An 18,026-nucleotide genomic window follows, 5' to 3' on the forward strand; every position below is an offset into this window, starting at 1 on the left:
CTGAGCATCCATGTGCAGGGCAAGGCTCTTATGCTGTGGACAGGAGAAGGACTGGGAGTGTGACATACTAATTTCTGGCTGCTAAAGTATGATCCTGCAAGTGATTTTGGTCAGAAGCCATGTATTCTTCAGTTTTTGCAAGCTCAGTTATACCTTTAAGTCTTTTTCCTACTTCACTGATGTCAAAGCATCAGCAAATGTATGGAGAACACCAATTATGTTGACTGAACAGTCTGACACAGACACGGTGTCTCTGGCCCAGGCTTCTCTTTGCTTGCAAGACATGTTTTCTCAGAGGTGTTAGACTCCTGGAACCAAAAGAGAAATAAGAGTTTGAAAACTGAAGGCCTGCTGGTGTGTAGAGCTGGATATGAATAACACTGATCATGTCGTGACAAGATTATTCCCCACACTCCTGCCTCTCTGCCCTGGCTGGCTTTCAGAGAGAGCTTCCTGGAAAAAGGAAGATATTAGGAAGAACACTCCGTGGAAACCTCTTACTCACCAGGTGCAGGTGTCTTAAGATACATGCTGTGGTGCATCACTGCCAAACAATACACATGGCTGGGTTTGGAACCAGGTTTTATCCAGGAAAAACTGATTTTAGGTGACTTCTGATGAAAATAGATCAGTGGGTGGTGAGTGGGAGAGTTCTGGGCAGCTTCTAGGGAAGTTCCTTTCAGTCTCCTTAGTTAATGAGAGCCTGGCAGTGCTGTGGCTGCCCAGTGACACGATGCTGCTGCAGCCTCTGGGTAGAAAGTACAGGGTGTAACTGGGACAGTGGCCATGCACCTCTGCACCTTCATCTGGGACAGCTGGAGTTGGGGAACAGAGCAGAGTGTGAGTGTAGAGGTACTGCAGGAACATGTTCCTGAGCAGCTGGGAGCCCTGTGGATCCTGTTGACAGCATTTCTTCTGCCATGGGGCCATTTCCCTACTCACAGAGGGGAGGGACTGTGGATTTTAAAATATCCGTTAGTGTAAATGGGATAGATGTTGGAGAATGACATGTGTCCTCTGTCTCCTCTCTCCCCTACCCTCCAGAGGGCCAATAAAGGCAGCAAGGTCATTGAGAGGTTAAAAAAGAAGCTCTCGGAGCAGGAATCCCTCCTACTGCTGATGTCTCCCAACATGGCCTTCCGGGTGCACAACCGCAACGGGAAGGTGAGAGGACATCCCGTCCCCCCAGTGTGCCTGAGACCATGGGGGCCTGTGGGGGGGGAATTGTATTGGTTGTTGCACAGCTGTCTGTCCTGAAAGCCCTTTCCAAGCAGCAGACACCCAGCCCTTACTGTACCAAGGGTTATGATGACATCCTGTAAGGCTGTGACTGATCTGTACACGTCCCCTGCTCTGGCAGTGCTGTGACCTGTCACCGTGGCCTTTCCATGCACGTGGCAAAGGATTCTCTCAAGACTGTGTTACTGCTCGGTGACAATCCATGAGCTGGTCGCTGCTTCCTCAGCTTGCACCAGTGTCTAGGCCTGTGCTGGAGGCTTTTGGGGTTCCTGGTGTTGTGGGCACGGCACAGAGCTGCCATGGGAGCCCATGGCTGCGGGGACACGGCTGCTGTTGGCAGGGTGGGGCTCTTACTGTCCGTGCTGGCACCACCGGTGCTTTGCCAAAGGATCTTTCCACAGCCCTGCCTGTCCTGACAGAGCTGTGATGCAGGACATGTGGCAGGAGTGCCAGAAGGACAGTATATCCAGCACTTAGCTCTGGAGGAGGGTGGGGGCAGGCAGGCCAGCCCTCAGACTAATGCACTATTTTCTTCTCTTTTCCTGGGCAGAGTTACACGTTCCTCATTTCATCAGACTATGAGAGGGCAGAGTGGAGGGAGAATATCCGGGAGCAGCAGAAGAAATGTGAGTGTCCCTTGGCTGTTATTGATACAAATACTGTGATCTTACTGGAGAGCAGGAGTCCAGAGGATGAGGAAAACCTGCAAAATCAGAGATATGCATTGAAATCCCCAGCACAACAAGCATGTCTCCTGTCTCTGCATGTCTGAGGCTGTTTGGGGGACTTCTGCTTGCAGCAACATGTAGGTAATGTGTAGGGAGAACACAGAGTAAGTGTGGTAGAGGTGCTCCCATTTACCCTAGAGATCAGAGCTCAGTTGCACCTGCAATTCCAGGTACAGGGAACAGCTGCACGCTTTTACCTGGCTCCAGTCCAAAGAAACTTAGTTACTTTTTTTGGCAGGGGTGTTTTTTTGGCTTTGCAAGAAAGTAAGAACCTCCCGTTGTTTCCTGTGAACCATCCTGAGAGTTTTTACTCCCCACAGTAACTCAGTGTGCCCTCAGCAGAGCTGAGCTGCAGCAGCAGCACAGCCCTGAGCACCTCATGCTGTCGCTGGGCACTGCCCTGGATGAGGGAGAAGGTATCCAGCCTCTCCTTTAGATTTGAATTCCTCCCCCTTTGAATCTCCCTGGCAGGCTTTAAAAGCTTCTCACTCACATCGGTGGAGCTCCAGATGCTGACAAACTCCTGTGTGAAGCTTCAGACAGTCCACAACATTCCCCTCACTATCAATAAGGAAGGTAAGACCTTTGGTTTATGTTTTCACATGGTGCAGCTGCAGTGAAACTCTCCCCTGCCTGCTTTTGTGAATTCCCCTGGTTCTTTTTGCTACCCACTGCAGCCTGGTGATGAGTTACAAACTGAGAGTCCCTGTAAAACAAAACCTGAGGCCATGTGTGACCAGCCTGTGTGGTTTAGTTGAAGTAGATGATGGCATACCAAGAGAGAGCAGCAGGAACAAGAACAGTCTGTCATCCCAATGCTAATGCTGCAACAATAAAAATACAAGCTCCACGTTATGTGGCTACATCTAAATTAGCAAAATATTCCCCAACATCCTCCAATATATATTCATTGACTATTAAATGGTCCTTATATGCAGCTGTTGTGCAAGGTACTGGAGTGCCTGGTGGAGTCCTAACCTGGGACAGCTTTGAACTATGCCTGGGAATCCTTTGGAAGAACACTAATTGGCCAAAATTGCGTTGGAGACCATCCTAAATTACTATTTAATCTGCTAGTCTAGACTTAGCCTCTGTATTTTACTTTTATATTTTTACTTTATATTTTATCTTGAATTTCTTCCATGCTGTCTTGCTGACCCTAGAAATGTCACTGTAGAAGCCTCCCACTGCCAGAAGGCATTGCAGGTGACAGTGCTCCTGGAACAGTCTCCTCTCTTCCTTAGGGACAGTTTACCCTCTGCTCATTAACCTGTGTAATATCAGTCTCATCACTCTCAGCTCCACTGTGAATGTAACAGAATTCCTTGGGTCTTTTGTACAGATGATGAATCCCCGGGTCTCTATGGATTCCTGAATGTCATTGTCCACTCTGCCACAGGATTCAAGCAGAGCTCAAGTGAGTTGCAGTTCTGTGACACGCAGAGGTACTGACAGGGGTTAGATAAGTCATATGCTGGGACAGCTGGGCATGGGCTGATTTAGGACTGCAGCATCTGTGGTGATGGTGAGGAGGAGAGGGGTTTTGGGGAACTAGAAGTTTCTACTGTGGACTCTCAGAAAGATCACCATCAAGGGTCAAGCACGCAGCACTTATTTTTAGGCCTAATCTGGGTTTTTAAGGAGTGTTTGCTGATTACCCACCTCTTCTAGAAACAAGTCAGCCCTTATACTGAATTCTTTCAGCTGTATTTTGTTTTACAATGAAAGAATGGAAAGCATTCTCTGGCATCCAGATTGTTTGTTGTGAAGAAAGAGGTGCTAAAATTCAGGGGCGTGATTTGACAGAAGGATCAAAAAGGTGACAGACTAGAGTGAGGAGGACCCTGGTAGGAATGACTGTGATTCCCAGACATTGGTGGGGATAATCTAGAACAGCTGCCCAGGTTACCTGGCCTTGGGGCTGGGGATCCTGTTCATATCCAAGCTAAGTGTGCAGTCCAGGGAGGAAAGGAGTGCACTGGGAGTACATCCCTGTTGACTTCCTCCTGCTGAGCCACTGACTGCCCAGCTACTGCCTGACAGCACATTTGTAAGTTAGGACATAACTTACAGGTGGGGCAATGTCTACAGCTCATTAGTAACTCTTCAGAAGCACCAAATACCACCTGTTTAACCACTTTGTAAAAATAATGAGGTTTTTGCCCCCTGACCTGCTCCCTGAGGGATCCTGCACTGATGCCGTTCTAGGGAAATCACTGTGTTGATGGGGCCCAGTATCTACCTGGGGAAGGTTTATTGCTCACTGGGGTACACCTTCAGCTCAGTGTGGATTGATCTGGGGAATACTGGATAACACCATATGCCTGATTTTTGATAGAGGTGAAGGGCTTGTCTGTGCTGACATAATTTATACAGCTGTGCTGGTACTTCAGCTTCCTAAAGGCAACTGGGCTGATCCAGATGATGAGATTTGTATGGAATGATGTTACTGGTACTAATACAGAGATGGTGGAGCTGAAGACACACCCTGGAAGTGATTAATGTGAATTTGGAGATTCTAGAAACTTCTTAAGTTTCTGTTGCTGTCTCCCCTCCTCAGATTTGTACTGCACGTTAGAGGTGGATTCTTTTGGGTATTTTGTGAACAAGGCCAAAACTAGAGTTTACAGAGACACCACAGAGCCCAACTGGAACGAGGTAGGTTTGATTTTTCTTGCTGTGACTTATTCCATGTGCCAAACATCAATGCACAATGGGCAGAAGATCCACCAATGGAAGAACTTGCTGCATGCTCAGCACTTGTGCTGCACTTGCTGCTGCTCAGAAAGCCCTTTCCTGCCAGGTTCATTTGGCTGTCAGGGCTTGCAGAAGATTTTCTCTTGGATTAGCTGTAGTTAAACAAACAATTTGATACAAATGAGTCTTGTCCAGTATTTCATCATTTAAACAGATGCATGTTTGATTATTTTTTTAAAGACACAAGTGAAAATATGTTGAAGGACGTGGTTTTGTTTATTTGTTGAGAGAGGGAAGAATTAGCTGTAGACATTTTGCCTGTTAACAGGCAACTGGTGGGGAGCAAAATTCATTACAAGGAAGGTGGGTGAGTTTGTGTCTGAACAAGGCTTTGCTGAGACCCAGTGAAACCTGACTAAGGAGTGAACCATCTTGGTCTCTGATTTGACCACCTTATATATACAAAATACAATTTCACTTTATTTTCTAGACCAACTCCATTAGGGAGGAGGTTTTGGTCAGTCCTTAAGTGCTCCCTTCTGATGAATTTTAAGGAGACTAAATTGACTATTATGAGACTGGTGTCCTCCTGTGGTGCATCCATAGCTCTTTCCTGTCCTGGTGCCCTGCAGGAGTTCGAGATTGAGCTGGAGGGCTCACAGACACTGCGGATTCTGTGCTATGAAAAGTGCTACAACAAAACCAAGCTCACCAAAGAGGATGGAGAGAGCACAGATCGAATCATGGGGAAAGGGCAGATCCAGGTAAGACTGTGCTGAGCTCATTCCTACTACCCTTTCTGCAAAACATCACAGGAGTTTTGAATCCTGGAGCGCACCTGGAGCGCATTCTGAGTGTCTAAGTATTGAAGATTTTTGTCTAGATAGTGAGGTACACAGTGTGACTCACAGAGTGTGACTCACAGAGAGGAAGGCAGCAGCTTTTTACCTCTTGCTTTGTGCCCTATGTCTGCTTCAGCATCCTTATGAAATAGCTGCTTTTTCAAGAAAGTTTGTTTTGATCTCTCATTTGCCCATTAACCTCCAAACTTCCAGCCCAGTACAGGAGCTGCACTGCCCCTGGGCACTGCTGAGGATGCTCCATTTGTGGCAGGAGGAAGTAATGAATATCCTCTCCCCTCTGTAAATCATGTGCTGGAAGGTGATGGATGTGTTGGTCAAGCCCTGGAGGACAGGCTTATTGTCCTGATAACTGCCATGTCCTGGGCATGGTGTCCATGACAGCAGGGGGCATCCGAGGGGGATTTCCACTGTGGAGAATCCACGTGGGTCACTTTGTGTGGCAAATTTGTAATACAAGAGGGGAGGTGATGATTGCAAAGGGATGCTGCTCTTGGGGAGCTGCTGTGTAGGAGGGATCTGCCATCCATGGAGGATGACATCAGGAACATATGTTCCCCCTCTTGTTCCAGTCTGTTGCACTGTCTGTCCACAACTTCAGGGGGGTGTTTAAATGGCTGCTCCGAGGGCACATTCTTTGTGCTGGAGTGGCTGTTGTACAGAGCAGAGACCCTGCCCAGATACCTTTGTCTCTCTGGGATGCTCAAAGATCTCCCCATTCCCCTCCGTGTACCAGTGCCTGTCCCTCTCCCCAGCACTGGAGCAGTGGCTGGGATTGCAGAACAGCTGGGATTGGGGGCAGCCTGTGGGATCCCATTGCTCTGCCAGGGTTCACTGGCCAAATGACTCCCATCAGGGCTGTCCCTTCCCTCCCTCCTTGCAGCCCGAGGCTGCCACGTGTCACAGAGAGAGCTTTTGTTTCAAATGCCTGGTGGGATTTGGAAGGGAACTCGTGTACAAATCAATAAATGCCAGCACAGGGTGTCTCCTGTGTGTGTGTCTCAGCCCGACCAGAAATCTCTGTCTCCCTCCCCCTAACAAAGGTTGTTTTCCATGGAGATGAGCAACTACAAAAGAGCAAGTTTGCAGCCCTGAAATGCCATGGGGATTTGTGTGCTTATAACAGAGAACCCTGAAATCACTGACCCACTAAATCCTCCCAATATTTTACCTAGAATGATTTTAAAACCAAATCAAATCATTTAAATTTTAAGCAATTTTTTTCTTCGTACAGGAGTGAGCATTTTTCTGCACAGCAATGGCATATTCTGTTAATACATTTTATATTAAAATTAGTAAGTAAAAATACTCTTTGGTGACACTTATATATTAATTGCATCTTGATTCTTTTAGAAAAAGCTAAACACTGGGAAGGTTTAAAAATGGGAAAAAATCAATAAAAATGTTTTTGATTAATGTGCAAATGTTGCATTCTGTTATATCATAAAAGGCACATGCAAAATTTCTCTTGCTTTCTTTCCATCCCCTTTACAATTTGTAAAGAAATTTGGTGAACTGTCAGAGCATCCTCTTAATTCTCAGTGATTTCTGCTCCGTCACACAAATTTTAAACACTGTTGAATAACTGCAAAGAAAATTCGTAAGACAGTCTGGTAAGATTTTGGATTGATAAAAATTATTAAAGGTTTTACTTCGGTTTAGTTTTATTTTTAAAGTAAACACCATTTCTTGATTAAGAAACCATAATAATGCAACAACAAAATCAGATGGCAGCCTGTGGCTGAAGGCTGGCTGTGTAAATGCTGTGTTAAAGCATTTTTTAATCACTGGTTTTATATTTATTTTCTTTTAGGATTCTCCAGGTGCTTTTACATCAAATTTTGTTTACTTTAGAGTTGGTAGTTTATCCTGGGTTGTTGTTGTTTTTGTTGCACTGTCTTCATTCAGCCAAAGTCTGTCTGTTTAAAGGCAAGGTCTGTAAAGTTGAAGTAAGACTTCTTTTCCATAAATTCCCTTTAGTTAAAAACTCTGGGAACATGAGTGCTTGCATCCTCCTGTTGATAAAAGCAGAGGAATTTCTGTCTTGGCTAAATTGCAGTGTATTGTTAAGCCATGTATTATTGTAAATATGCAACTTCCCACTACTGGGAATTCTGACTCACCAAATTCTCTGAGCTTCAGCGATGAAGACAATGCATCAAGGAGACAAGGACTGTCTTGGCTGTGAAAATGTTTATTAAATCTCTCCGTTACATTATGGCACTGGAGGAAGGAAGACTGGAAATTGGTCCATGTGGTCACAAGTTTCCAGGAATGGGCAGCAATTTTAGTAGCTTCCATTGCTCATATTTTCTTTTCCAATGCAATATTTTATTTACCTGTATTTATAGCCACAGGCAAGAGCTACTTCTTTCCTTGCCAACCTGCAAGTTTTATCCCTGAAAAATAAACCAATGAGGTTTTAAAATTGGGAGACGTCCTGGAAATGTAGGAGTGAATTCCTCAGCAGCCCTTGTGGGCACAGCAGCTCTGGGTGTGCAGTGTTGGATGGCCACACATGGCTGGGGGCTTCTGCTGCACCTCAGGCATGAGAAACACCATTCCTGGCTACACTGTACAACTGAAATTATTGGGAGACTTGGGGCAGGAAGGAATGACCAGCGTTTTATAGGAGGCCCTGAGGCTGTAAGCATCAGCTCCTGTCAGTGTGAACACCCTGGGGAATTTTCTTTCTGCCGTTCCCTTGCAATCCATCTTTGACCCTTGGGTTGCCCTTTTTGCTCTTTGAATTTTGCACTTCACGTGGCAGACACATCCCCCTGTTCTGAGTGTAGCAGCCTTTGTTTGGTCCTGAGACTGCATCTTAGTGGGCACATGGGTCAGCACGACTGCCCTGGGAACAGACTGGTGAGTAAACTGATACTTCACCCTGGGATCCGGCTCCTCCCGTCGGTGCCTCCAAGAAATGCTGTTTCCTTTGTTGTTTTTCTTTTTTCTGCACGATCAGCTCAGACAGAATATTTCCTTCTCTCTCACAGCAGTGCTGGAAAATCAGGGAGGATGTGACCATAGATCAGTCATTCTGTGGAAGAAGTGCAACACCATTCCTCTGTTGCCTTGCAAAACAATCACTCTTATCTGCTTAATTATCTGGGATGTCTCATAGCAGTGCCCACGGCTATTTCAGGCACTAAGTTGTTTTCCATGTAAACCATGTTTTCCCTGCTGTACCTCCCAAGTGTCAACTCAGAAGCCCTTTACACCCTCGAGTTCGTTTAAGCAGTTTGCTCAAGCAGAACAGTGTCCCAGCAATGAAAATAGGGGGGAAATGAAGAAGGCAATGGGTCATGGCTAAAGGGTGATGGTGGGAAAGATTAACCTGTCAGTGGGGAGCTGTGAGAAGAATGGGGTTATGGCTGGACTGGGAGTTTCCAGCATCAGTGAGATCTCTGACAGCATGTATGTCACATCAGTTACAATTCAAAATTGATGGAGTGTAAAGTTGCCAGGGAGATTTAATAAAGGGAAGAAGTAATGTGAATGAATAGATAAAAACCAGTAACCTTAATGTTTCCTCAGTCCTTGCTCTTTCATTTCTGCTGAGACTTCTTTGTTTTTTCCTCTTTCTATATGTTTGCTTTTCTCTCTGGGGAAAAAGAAATTATCATCAAGCTCCCTGTGGTGGTTTCCTAAGGCAAAGCACAGACACCCGTCTTAGTGCCTAGCTTGCATTTGCCAAACTTGCACCCCCAGTTTGCCTTTTCCTCACCACTCTGCTCTGCTCTCTGACTGCTGTGCCCTGTCTGAATTCAGTGCTGAGCTGCTACAAAGGCCAGAGACCTGCACTCAAAACCCCCCGTGGTGCTGAGCTGCTTTGTTCTGTTGTGTTTTGGGCAGGACACAGAGAGGTGTTGGCTTAATTAATTAGTGAATTTGGGGCTGCACCTTGCCACCACAAATACCAGGGAACAGGCTACAAGAGAGGAAGCAGCAAACAGACAAACTGGTTGGTTTGTATTTTCCTGTGCAGCACGAGCTCTTAGTGGGGACTGTGCAAACAAGCCCCTGCAGTACAGTCTGTGAAGGGTTTAGTAAGTCTGCCCTATTTGCACAGGGCAGGGAAACAATACAATGGTTCTGTTTCAGTGGAGATGGCACGGGTGCTTTTGTCATTCAAACCAAGCCACTGTTTGAAGGATTTGTGTAGAGGGGCAGTGAATGTCACTGTCAGATGCAGAGGCAGACATTGCACAGGGCCTGCCCTGCCTGAGCTGGCACAACTCGCTGGGAGCTGCCTCCCTTTGCCATGCTGGCTGGGGATTGCATTCTTCTACTCCATGTTCTTTCTTCCAGGTCAGTGATTTCCTAATCAGGCCAGAAGACAGCATGACCCCATTTGTCACAGGCTCTCTGTGCTGGAGCATCTCTCTTGCTAGCTCTTTGTGCTCAGTGTGCTCTGTACCTCCTGCTCCAGCTGCTCTGTTGCTCTTGCTGGCCCCAGAAGGTCAGTCATCTGTTGGGTCCAGGACTGAAGCTCAAAGTCTCAATGATGCTCTTGGTTTCCTGTTGACTGTTTCCTACTGTGACTTATCAGACTGTTAGACCTGATCTTCCTGTCTCGCTCAGTGTTGCTGAGACCTTATTCAAGCTTTGCTCTTTTAATAGCTTCCATCATTTTGTTTTGTTATTTAAAAAGCACTGGCGGGGGGGGGGGTTTTTTTTTTTTTCTTAATTGCTGTTATTGCCAGTGATTTATGCAGGGTTGGCTCGGGTCAGCCAGCCCTGGTGCCTGTTCTCCCTGGCTCCATTCAGTACCAGCTGTTCTCCAGCAGGGATCAAACAGCAGGTGGGGAGGGCAGGAGTCCTGGCAGCCCCACAGCAAAGTTCAGGGAGAGGGGAGCAAGAGGCAGCAGCAGGGACACTCAGGTATGTCCACAGGCCTTGCTCAGCTCCAGCAGTTACCCAGCAGGGTGAAGTCTCTGTGAGCTCTCAGCTCCAGCACTCTGCTTCTGCTTGTCCTTTGCAGCCATGTGAAAGTCACTCTTGAGACAGAGCAGGCTGGTGTTTGGCTCGTATTTTTTAACAGCTATTTACTTGCTTTCACTTTGTGCAGTGGCAGGAGTTCCCTGGTCAGTACTCAGACATAACCAGTAATACCTGTTAGCTTAAATAAACTGTAACTGGATTCTGCTGGACTCTTCCTTTAATGGTTTTGGCAAATATTCAAAATCCTCCTTCTTCTTCAGTCTTAAGCAGTCTGTCCCTGCTATAAATAATACACTTTCGGTGACTCCCTTCTAAAAACATATGGAAAACTGCTTCCAAGCAGGAGGATTGGCTGTGACTGTGTCCATCAGTGGGGCTGTTTTGGCGACTTAACCAGATAACTTTTAGGCAGATGGAGATGAAGCTTTCAGGAATACTGAGCACGGTTGTCCTCCGTAGGAAACCAGTCACTTCAGAAATGGTTTCCTCTTGATTCTGGGAAAGAATGCAGTTGTTGAAAGAAACCAAACTTCCAGCACGGAAGTTGAAGGAGGAACAGCCCAGACTCTGGCCAGCTCGTGGGGACCTTGGCCAGGCACACAGGCGGGGGCGGATCTGTTCCGCCGGAGTTAAAAGCGAACCCCCCTGGCAGGAGCTGCAGTTTGGGTTCGCTGAGCCACTGGAGCCAAGCACTGCTGCCCATTGGCCTCCTGGACCTCTGTGCAGTCCCAGAATGTGGGAGCTACTGGTTACTGACTATTCCTTACAAGGGGTCTTCAGGAATTTCTGGCGGAGTTGCACCTACAGGAGCCGGTCCAATTCCACAGGGAAGCACGTGTGTGCGGGCAGCGTCCCGCTGTGGGCTCACGTCCGTGACAGAGTGCGCAGGCACAAGGTTGGCCTCACTTGCTTGTTCTGTTGCTGCTTGGTGTCTCTGCAGCATGAAGCTTTCCTCTCTGCTGGTTGTCTTTCTTTGGGGAAGGGCATGGGGGCACTTGTCTCTGTAGCTGTCAGTAGCACTGGGCGGCTCTGCCGATGTTCTGAAAGGCTGTGACCATGATTGTCTCAGATCTCCCAGAATTTCCCGCAGCTGCTGTTGTTTAAGCATTTCTCTCACCTGCCAGAGCACTCTGTCTCTGCACAGGGCTCTGTGAGAGGGGGGAGCTGTGCTGCAAAGTACCTCTGGTTGCTGAGGGTGTGTTTGCTGACAGCAGTAAACTCAAGACAGAGGCTACTGCAGTTGCCTCTCCTGGTCTTACTGTGCCTCAGTGTTCCAGAGCCAAGTGCTACAAAGCCATCTCAGGAGGCACCAAATTCCCGCTTTGGCTGGTTCTGATTGCTGATCCAGTCCCAGTGCAGGCAGCTGTTTCCTCTCTCTTTCCAGTCTCCCTGGAGCTGGGTTTGGATGTGCTTGGGCTCTCCCAGCCAGTGTTGGAATTGCTGGGTGATGTTTGAGCACTCGAGTCAGCCGCTCCCCAGCCTCACAACTGTCCACTCGAGATCAAGCAAAGCTGAAAATGGGAGATTGGAACTTGGTTCTGTTTAATGAATTCTTCCAGCAGCAGGGTCAGGTGTTCTTCCTGCCTCCATTCTCAGATAGAAATGAAAAGGCAGGCAGGTTGAAGGAGAACAACTTTCCATGATTTCTGGGCCGATTTTCTCCATTTCTCCTCTGTTGGATCCTGACAGAAGTTTGGTTTGTTTAAAGTTACTTGCCTGTGTATGGATCACTTTGTATTTCTCTTCCTTGATCTCACTCTTAAGGTCATTATGTCTTTTGAATTCAGTCCTTGGAAGCTGTTGGTTCTATAGCCAAGAGCTATGAAGTTCTCCAGCCTGGTTTTTTATTTCAGTGCAGTAATTTCACACTCACCCAACCTCACCTGTATGTAGAAAACTGCAGTGGGAGACAGTTTCTCTGTTTCAAATCAGAGTTATTTCAGAAATCTCTCCTCCCTTTCTCTGGCTCCTGGCCCTGTGGGATGGGACAATTTTGGCTGTCCATGTGCCTCTGTGTGTGCCACAACCATGAATGCAGTATCTCATTCTGTGAAAACTCAGGTTGTTGCCATTCAAACATTGACTGTGCTCACTGAGGTTGCCTTTGTTGTTGAGCAGACACTGCACACATGTTGCTGGATTTTTCCATGTATGTGAGTCCTCCTCAGCCCTGCTTAGAGAACTGCACAATATCTGAGCATCCTGTTACCTGAAACTGGGAAAACCTTGGAGTGTGTGTTTTCCTGTGGACAAGAAATAACATGTTAAAAGTGATGGTGCCCTGCTCACTTGCAGAAGCCTTCCAGGCCAGTTGGTTTCTCTGAAGTCTGTTCCCAGCTCATGGGTAACTTCTGTTTTTCAGCTGGACCCACAGGCACTGCAGGACAAAGACTGGCAGCGCACGGTCATCTCCATGAATGGGGTGAGTGCAGCAAACAGAAATTAGCTCTGCTTCTGTGCCTCCCATGGGCTTTATTTCTTTGCTCTTCATTGCAGCATGGGGAAAATAAAATAAAATGTTTAAAAAGTGCCATCTGATCTGTGTTGTTCAGGTCGAGGTGAAGCTGTCGGTGAAGTTCACCAGCCGGGAGTTCAGCCTCAAAAGGATGCCGTCCCGCAAACAGACCGGCGTGTTTGGGGTCAAGATTGCCATTGTCACCAAGTGAGCTCGGGGGTCACATTTCTCCCCGTTGTTTTGCAGAAAGGCAACTGGCCAGTGGGGTGCACCTGCCTGTGCCCCCCGAGGGGTGTGGCAGTCCAGCCTCCTCCACTCATGTAGTGGGCAGATGTGGCTGCAGACAGGAGATGCTCTGTGTGCTCCCAGCTTCATTTTTTGCAGGGGAAAAAAGCGGTGTGCACAAAGGCTGTGGGACCCAGGGTGTTTACTGACAGCTTCTCTGAATTCCGGAAATCCCTCTTGCCCTTGCCTTCTCTGTAGTTAGCTGACATGGTCACAAATTTCCAGAGCCACTGAACACTGATGTTTCCTTTCCATAATCAAAAATGTTCAAGGTCTTTGGATCCTGTTGTATTATTTTAACCCCTGATCTTTTGTCGTGAATCATTTGCCAGCAGAAACCTGTTTGTTCTGTTACAAGGTTTGGGAAGTGTTGTATTTCCTCTCTGTGGAATTGTATTAATTTGAAGGCAACAGAGTTGCTATGTATCGAAGGAATGTTTGGGAATCCTCTGATTACCTGGACAGAGTCATAGGCTCTAGGGGCACTGGGACCTGGCCAGAAGCTCAAGTGCTCAGGGAAGCCAGGCTGAGACAGTCAGAAAACCCTCTCCAGTTTTAAAGGAGTTTTTCAGCTCAGTCCTGGTTGCCTGCTCAGACTTCCTCCCACCTCATTTTCCAGAAGAGGTTTGCACAGTGAAATGCTGGGGTGGTTTTAGCCAGCCTGGCTGGCTGGGGGAACAGGCACTGAGGGCCTGGGCTGTGCTGAACTCGTCTCTCTGGCTTTTTGAAGGCGAGAGAGGTCGAAGGTGCCTTACATAGTGCGGCAGTGCGTGGAGGAGATCGAGCGGCGCGGGATGGAGGAGGTGGGAATCTACCGAGTCTCTGGGGTTGCAACGGACATCCAGGCTCTGAAAGCTGCCTTTGATGTCAGTAAGTATTTGTGCCTGATGTTCTCCTTTGCTCTGCAAGAACCTGCCTGAGCTCCCTGTCAGGTGGCTCTGCTATTTTTAATCTTATGTTCCCCAAGAAGCGTTAAGAGGTAGAGATTCTCACACAAGGAGAATCATTTTAACCCTGGCTGCATATTTTATTAATATTCTTCAGCTACTGATATAACTTCAGACACACAACAGGATGGATCCTTGTTCCAAACCATGCTTTTGTTATTCTTCCCAGCAGACATGAAATGGTGGGTTTACCTGCCTTGCCAAATCTTTGGAAATGACAGACACCTTTCTCAGGGGAAACGTCAGCAATCGGGAGTCATAACTTCCTCACTGTCGTGAGGTCTCCAAATTAATAGAAGTCCTTAAAATTAAGAATGTTTTGTGAAAGAAAGCCAGCAAAAAAGATATTCTAAGGTTGACTATGAGGAGTGTTTATGACACTGGGGTTAGATGGTCAGGGCTCCTGAGTTCTCTTCTTAACTCTGTCTAGACTGATGTGCACAGGCTGTAAAATTACATAATTTGATATTTGCAAAGCTTTCTTTGATCTTGAGCAGAAAAGGGCTCCTTATAGATGCTGCATTTAAAACAACAGTCTGTGTGTCCCAAAAGGCACCCAAGATCAGGCAGGTGAAACGCCTCTGAATTGCTGAGGTACAAAAAAGGGAAATTCTGCCTTACTTCCAGCCTCCACATGATGGTCCAAGAACTGCTCAAGCCACACTCCAGCTCCCTTTTTAGGCAAGCAGTCATGAGGCCTGTGCCAGTTGCCCAAATTCACCCTCCCTGCACTTTTCCTTCACTTCTTTAGTGAAATATTTTCCTTCTTGGATTTTGTTTTCAATCCCCCTAAGCTACCAAAACCTCTGCTGAATCTCCACTGGTGCAATAAGGGTCTTTCACAGATAGAAAACCAACTTTTTTCATTTTTGTTAAATGCTGTTTTACGCTAAATTCCATTAAACCAGTGTTGGCTCTGCTTGTTGGTGTTTGTTTTAGGGAAAGGGGGTGGTTTTATTGTTCCTAATAGTAACGAAAGTGAAATGTGAGCCCTGAATTGCTTTAGCTACACTCAGTGGGGAGTTAGAGACCTCAGAGTCTGTTATTCCAGGCTGTTAGAAGCAGGGAATTGGAATAACAACCGTTGTCACTAACAAAAGTCGAAATGCATATAAATACAGTCAAGCAGGGCTTGTTCAGACCAGGCACAGCACAGCAACCTGGGAGCGTGAGGTTCTCTTGACTTGATGTAAAGCCATTTGCAGTCATTTGTGCAGCACTTCTCAGTTGTCAGAAGGTTGCTCATTTAATCTGGGGAAATGTAAACAGGAAAACTCTCAGTTATTTGGGCAAAGACAAAGGATAAACAGACCCAAAGCGAAGAAAGGAAGGAATGCAAGGCCAGCAGCTCCTTTACCCTGCCCCTGCTCTGCCCTCTTTCAGACAACAAGGACGTGTCGGTGATGATGAGCGAGATGGACGTCAACGCCATCGCGGGCACCCTCAAGCTGTACTTCCGCGAGCTGCCCGAGCCCCTGTTCACGGACGAGCTGTACCCCAACTTCGCTGAGGGCATTGGTGGGTAGCAGCAGAGGGAACCCTTGAGTATGGAAACTCTTCAGGAGGAGGCTGCTCCTGAAGCAACACAATTGGTAGTGTTGGACAGAAGCCTGAGCAAGCTGTGAGGGTTGTGGAACAGAGCTCAGAATGGAGCGTTGGAATGACAGCGCCTTCCCACGTGGCGGAGTATGGGCACCTGCCACACTGGAGTGCAGGCTGGAAAAGCCCAGGTTTCTGAAGGATGGGTTCAGAACAGGATGCCAGCCTGTCTGCTGGGGCTGTGCAGGCTGACTGCCCAGTCAGGCTTCCAGGGAAGCCCCCTTTGGAGGGGAGGGGGGTGTACTCCATCTTACCTTGATGCAGGGGAAAGACACCAATGATTGAAAGTCTGAAAGCACTTGAACTGCTTGAGAGAAAAATAGTCTCTATGCATTTCTGAAATAAAGGAAAGAGATGCTGTGGGATATTGATGTGCAACTCTGACCTTCCTTCCAGCCTATAATGTAACCACAGTCCATCCAGGCCCATCCCTATGGGCTGCTCTGGGAGGTGGCACAGTTGGTCAGATCCTCACTCACTGCCTGGGGGGATGTTTTGTTCTCTGTCTTGCAGCACTTTCAGATCCTGTTGCAAAGGAGAGCTGTATGCTGAATTTGTTGCTGTCGCTTCCAGAACCCAACCTTGTGACATTCCTTTTCCTTTTGGACCATTTAAAAAGGTAATATGTGGTTCCTTGAGACTTACATTTAATGTGTAAAGCATTGTTATTTTGAAAAGAAGAGCCTTTTCCTTAAATTTGTGCTGAATCACACAAATGAAGCATTTGCTGATCTGCTGTGAATGCTTATCAGATAACTATTGTCTCATACTCACTTAGTGAGGCAGTTAATCCTGAATTCCATTCCCACTCATACTGAAAAAGGATTAGAACTGGAGGAAACGGGTAACAAAAGAGTCAGGGCTTATCTAGTGCAAATGCAAATTCCTGCTGCAATGTCTCTGCAAAACTGCACCTGCATCTGGATCCAAAGGTCTGGAAAGATTTTTGCATAAGTTATGAAGCTTTGGCCATGTTTAAGGTCTGGTGAGCCCTGTCTCAAAAGGTGTCTGAAATCCAATATAATCTGTTTTTAAAATAGATAGCACTTTGCCTAAATGCTCTTGTCAGTTCCTTGTTCAGTCAAGTCTTTCTGATCTTGTCTATGTAATAATGGTTTCAATTGTGAAAAAGTATTTCCATGCATTTGATATTAATCAATAAGCTGGCTTAATACCAGCCCAGTGTGTTGATTTGCATATGTGTGTTGAACACACCAGAGACTGTTCCTGGAGACACGAAAGATCATCTTATGACTGAGGTTCTGGATTAAAATCCAGGAAATCTGGGGTTTACTTGTGTTTCTACTGAAGACTTTTCTCTTGGGCAAATTTTTTAACCTTTGTGCCTCAGTTTCTCATTTGTAAAACTCAGATATTTATGAAGATCTGCCTTGTGCATTGTTTCTTCTCCCAGAGTTGCTGAGAGGGAAGGCGTGAACAAGATGTCCCTGCATAATCTTGCCACTGTCTTTGGACCAACACTGCTCAGACCTTCGGAGAAGGACAGTAAAATCCCTGCTAACCCAACCCAGCCCATCACAATGACTGACAGCTGGTCACTAGAAGTCATGTCCCAGGTAAGATCCTGAATATACCATTGCATCTTGTGAAGACACTTCCTGGGAAAGGCCTGGCTCAGCCACCCCGCTGTGTTTTCATGGCAGTTTCTTTGAGAAACATAAAACAACTTGTGCCCTTACAGTGACATTTTAAGCTGTTTGTAGAACTGTGTTTCTTCAGGCAGTTCAGTTTGCATCTGTACAGATACAGCTTTTCATGAAGGAATGTCTGTTTGTGCAAGGGAAGAGTTTTTGGGAAGCTGTCTCCCAGCACCATCCTGGTGCCCTGGGATAAAAGGACCAAAAATGTTTCTGCAACGCTGCTCAACACTTAAACCAACACAATCCTCTGCTAAATTCACATTTCTTTGGCCACTGCTGCCTGTGAAGGTGATGCAGAGGGTTGGAACACAGAGCCTGTGTTACTGGGTCAGGCTGGTTTGTATGTTCTCCATTGAATAATGGTGAATTCTAGATGCAGTTTTTTCAGTGCACTGAAACACCAGCGCCATTGTTTCATCCTGGAAGCTGAAAAGGGTGTCTCTGAAGCACTGCAAGTTTTGCTGTTTCTGCTGGCGTTACACAGTGGATTAAAACAAATACACAAGTGCTATGTGCTCCCATGGAGAGAGCTGTAGGCGTGTCTGCCCGCTGTCAAAGAGCTGGGATGAGAATGAGTTACCAGGGCTTTATTGCCTTGTTCTTTCTCT

At 46.8% G+C, this 18,026-nt stretch overlaps 1 protein-coding gene across 5 annotated transcripts in view; it reads left to right on the forward strand.

Annotated features, from left to right (window-relative positions):
• Positions 1–18,026, forward strand: part of BCR (BCR, RhoGEF and GTPase activating protein) — a 101,638-nt gene that overhangs the window by 76,212 nt on the left and 7,400 nt on the right. For 4 of the 5 annotated variants that reach the window (XM_027661537.1, XM_027661535.1, XM_027661538.1 and 1 more), the window contains 12 exons: positions 1,045–1,164; positions 1,790–1,865; positions 2,439–2,543; positions 3,310–3,384; positions 4,528–4,625; positions 5,297–5,428; positions 12,834–12,893; positions 13,024–13,133; positions 13,942–14,081; positions 15,542–15,676; positions 16,271–16,376; positions 17,172–17,334. In XM_027661537.1, coding sequence (XP_027517338.1) covers positions 1,045–1,164; positions 1,790–1,865; positions 2,439–2,543; positions 3,310–3,384; positions 4,528–4,625; positions 5,297–5,428; positions 12,834–12,893; positions 13,024–13,133; positions 13,942–14,081; positions 15,542–15,676; positions 16,271–16,376; positions 17,172–17,334 — 1,320 coding nt within the window. Of the gene's footprint in view, positions 1–1,044; positions 1,165–1,789; positions 1,866–2,438; positions 2,544–3,309; positions 3,385–4,527; positions 4,626–5,296; positions 5,429–6,758; positions 6,971–12,833; positions 12,894–13,023; positions 13,134–13,941; positions 14,082–15,541; positions 15,677–16,270; positions 16,377–17,171; positions 17,335–18,026 lie in introns of those variants that run through there. The other variant, XM_027661536.1, reaches the window with a different exon arrangement.

This window comes from Corapipo altera, unplaced genomic scaffold, assembly GCF_003945725.1.
Source record: "Corapipo altera isolate COAL_440 unplaced genomic scaffold, ASM394572v1 150, whole genome shotgun sequence".
Classification (NCBI taxonomy): domain Eukaryota; kingdom Metazoa; phylum Chordata; class Aves; order Passeriformes; family Pipridae; genus Corapipo; species Corapipo altera.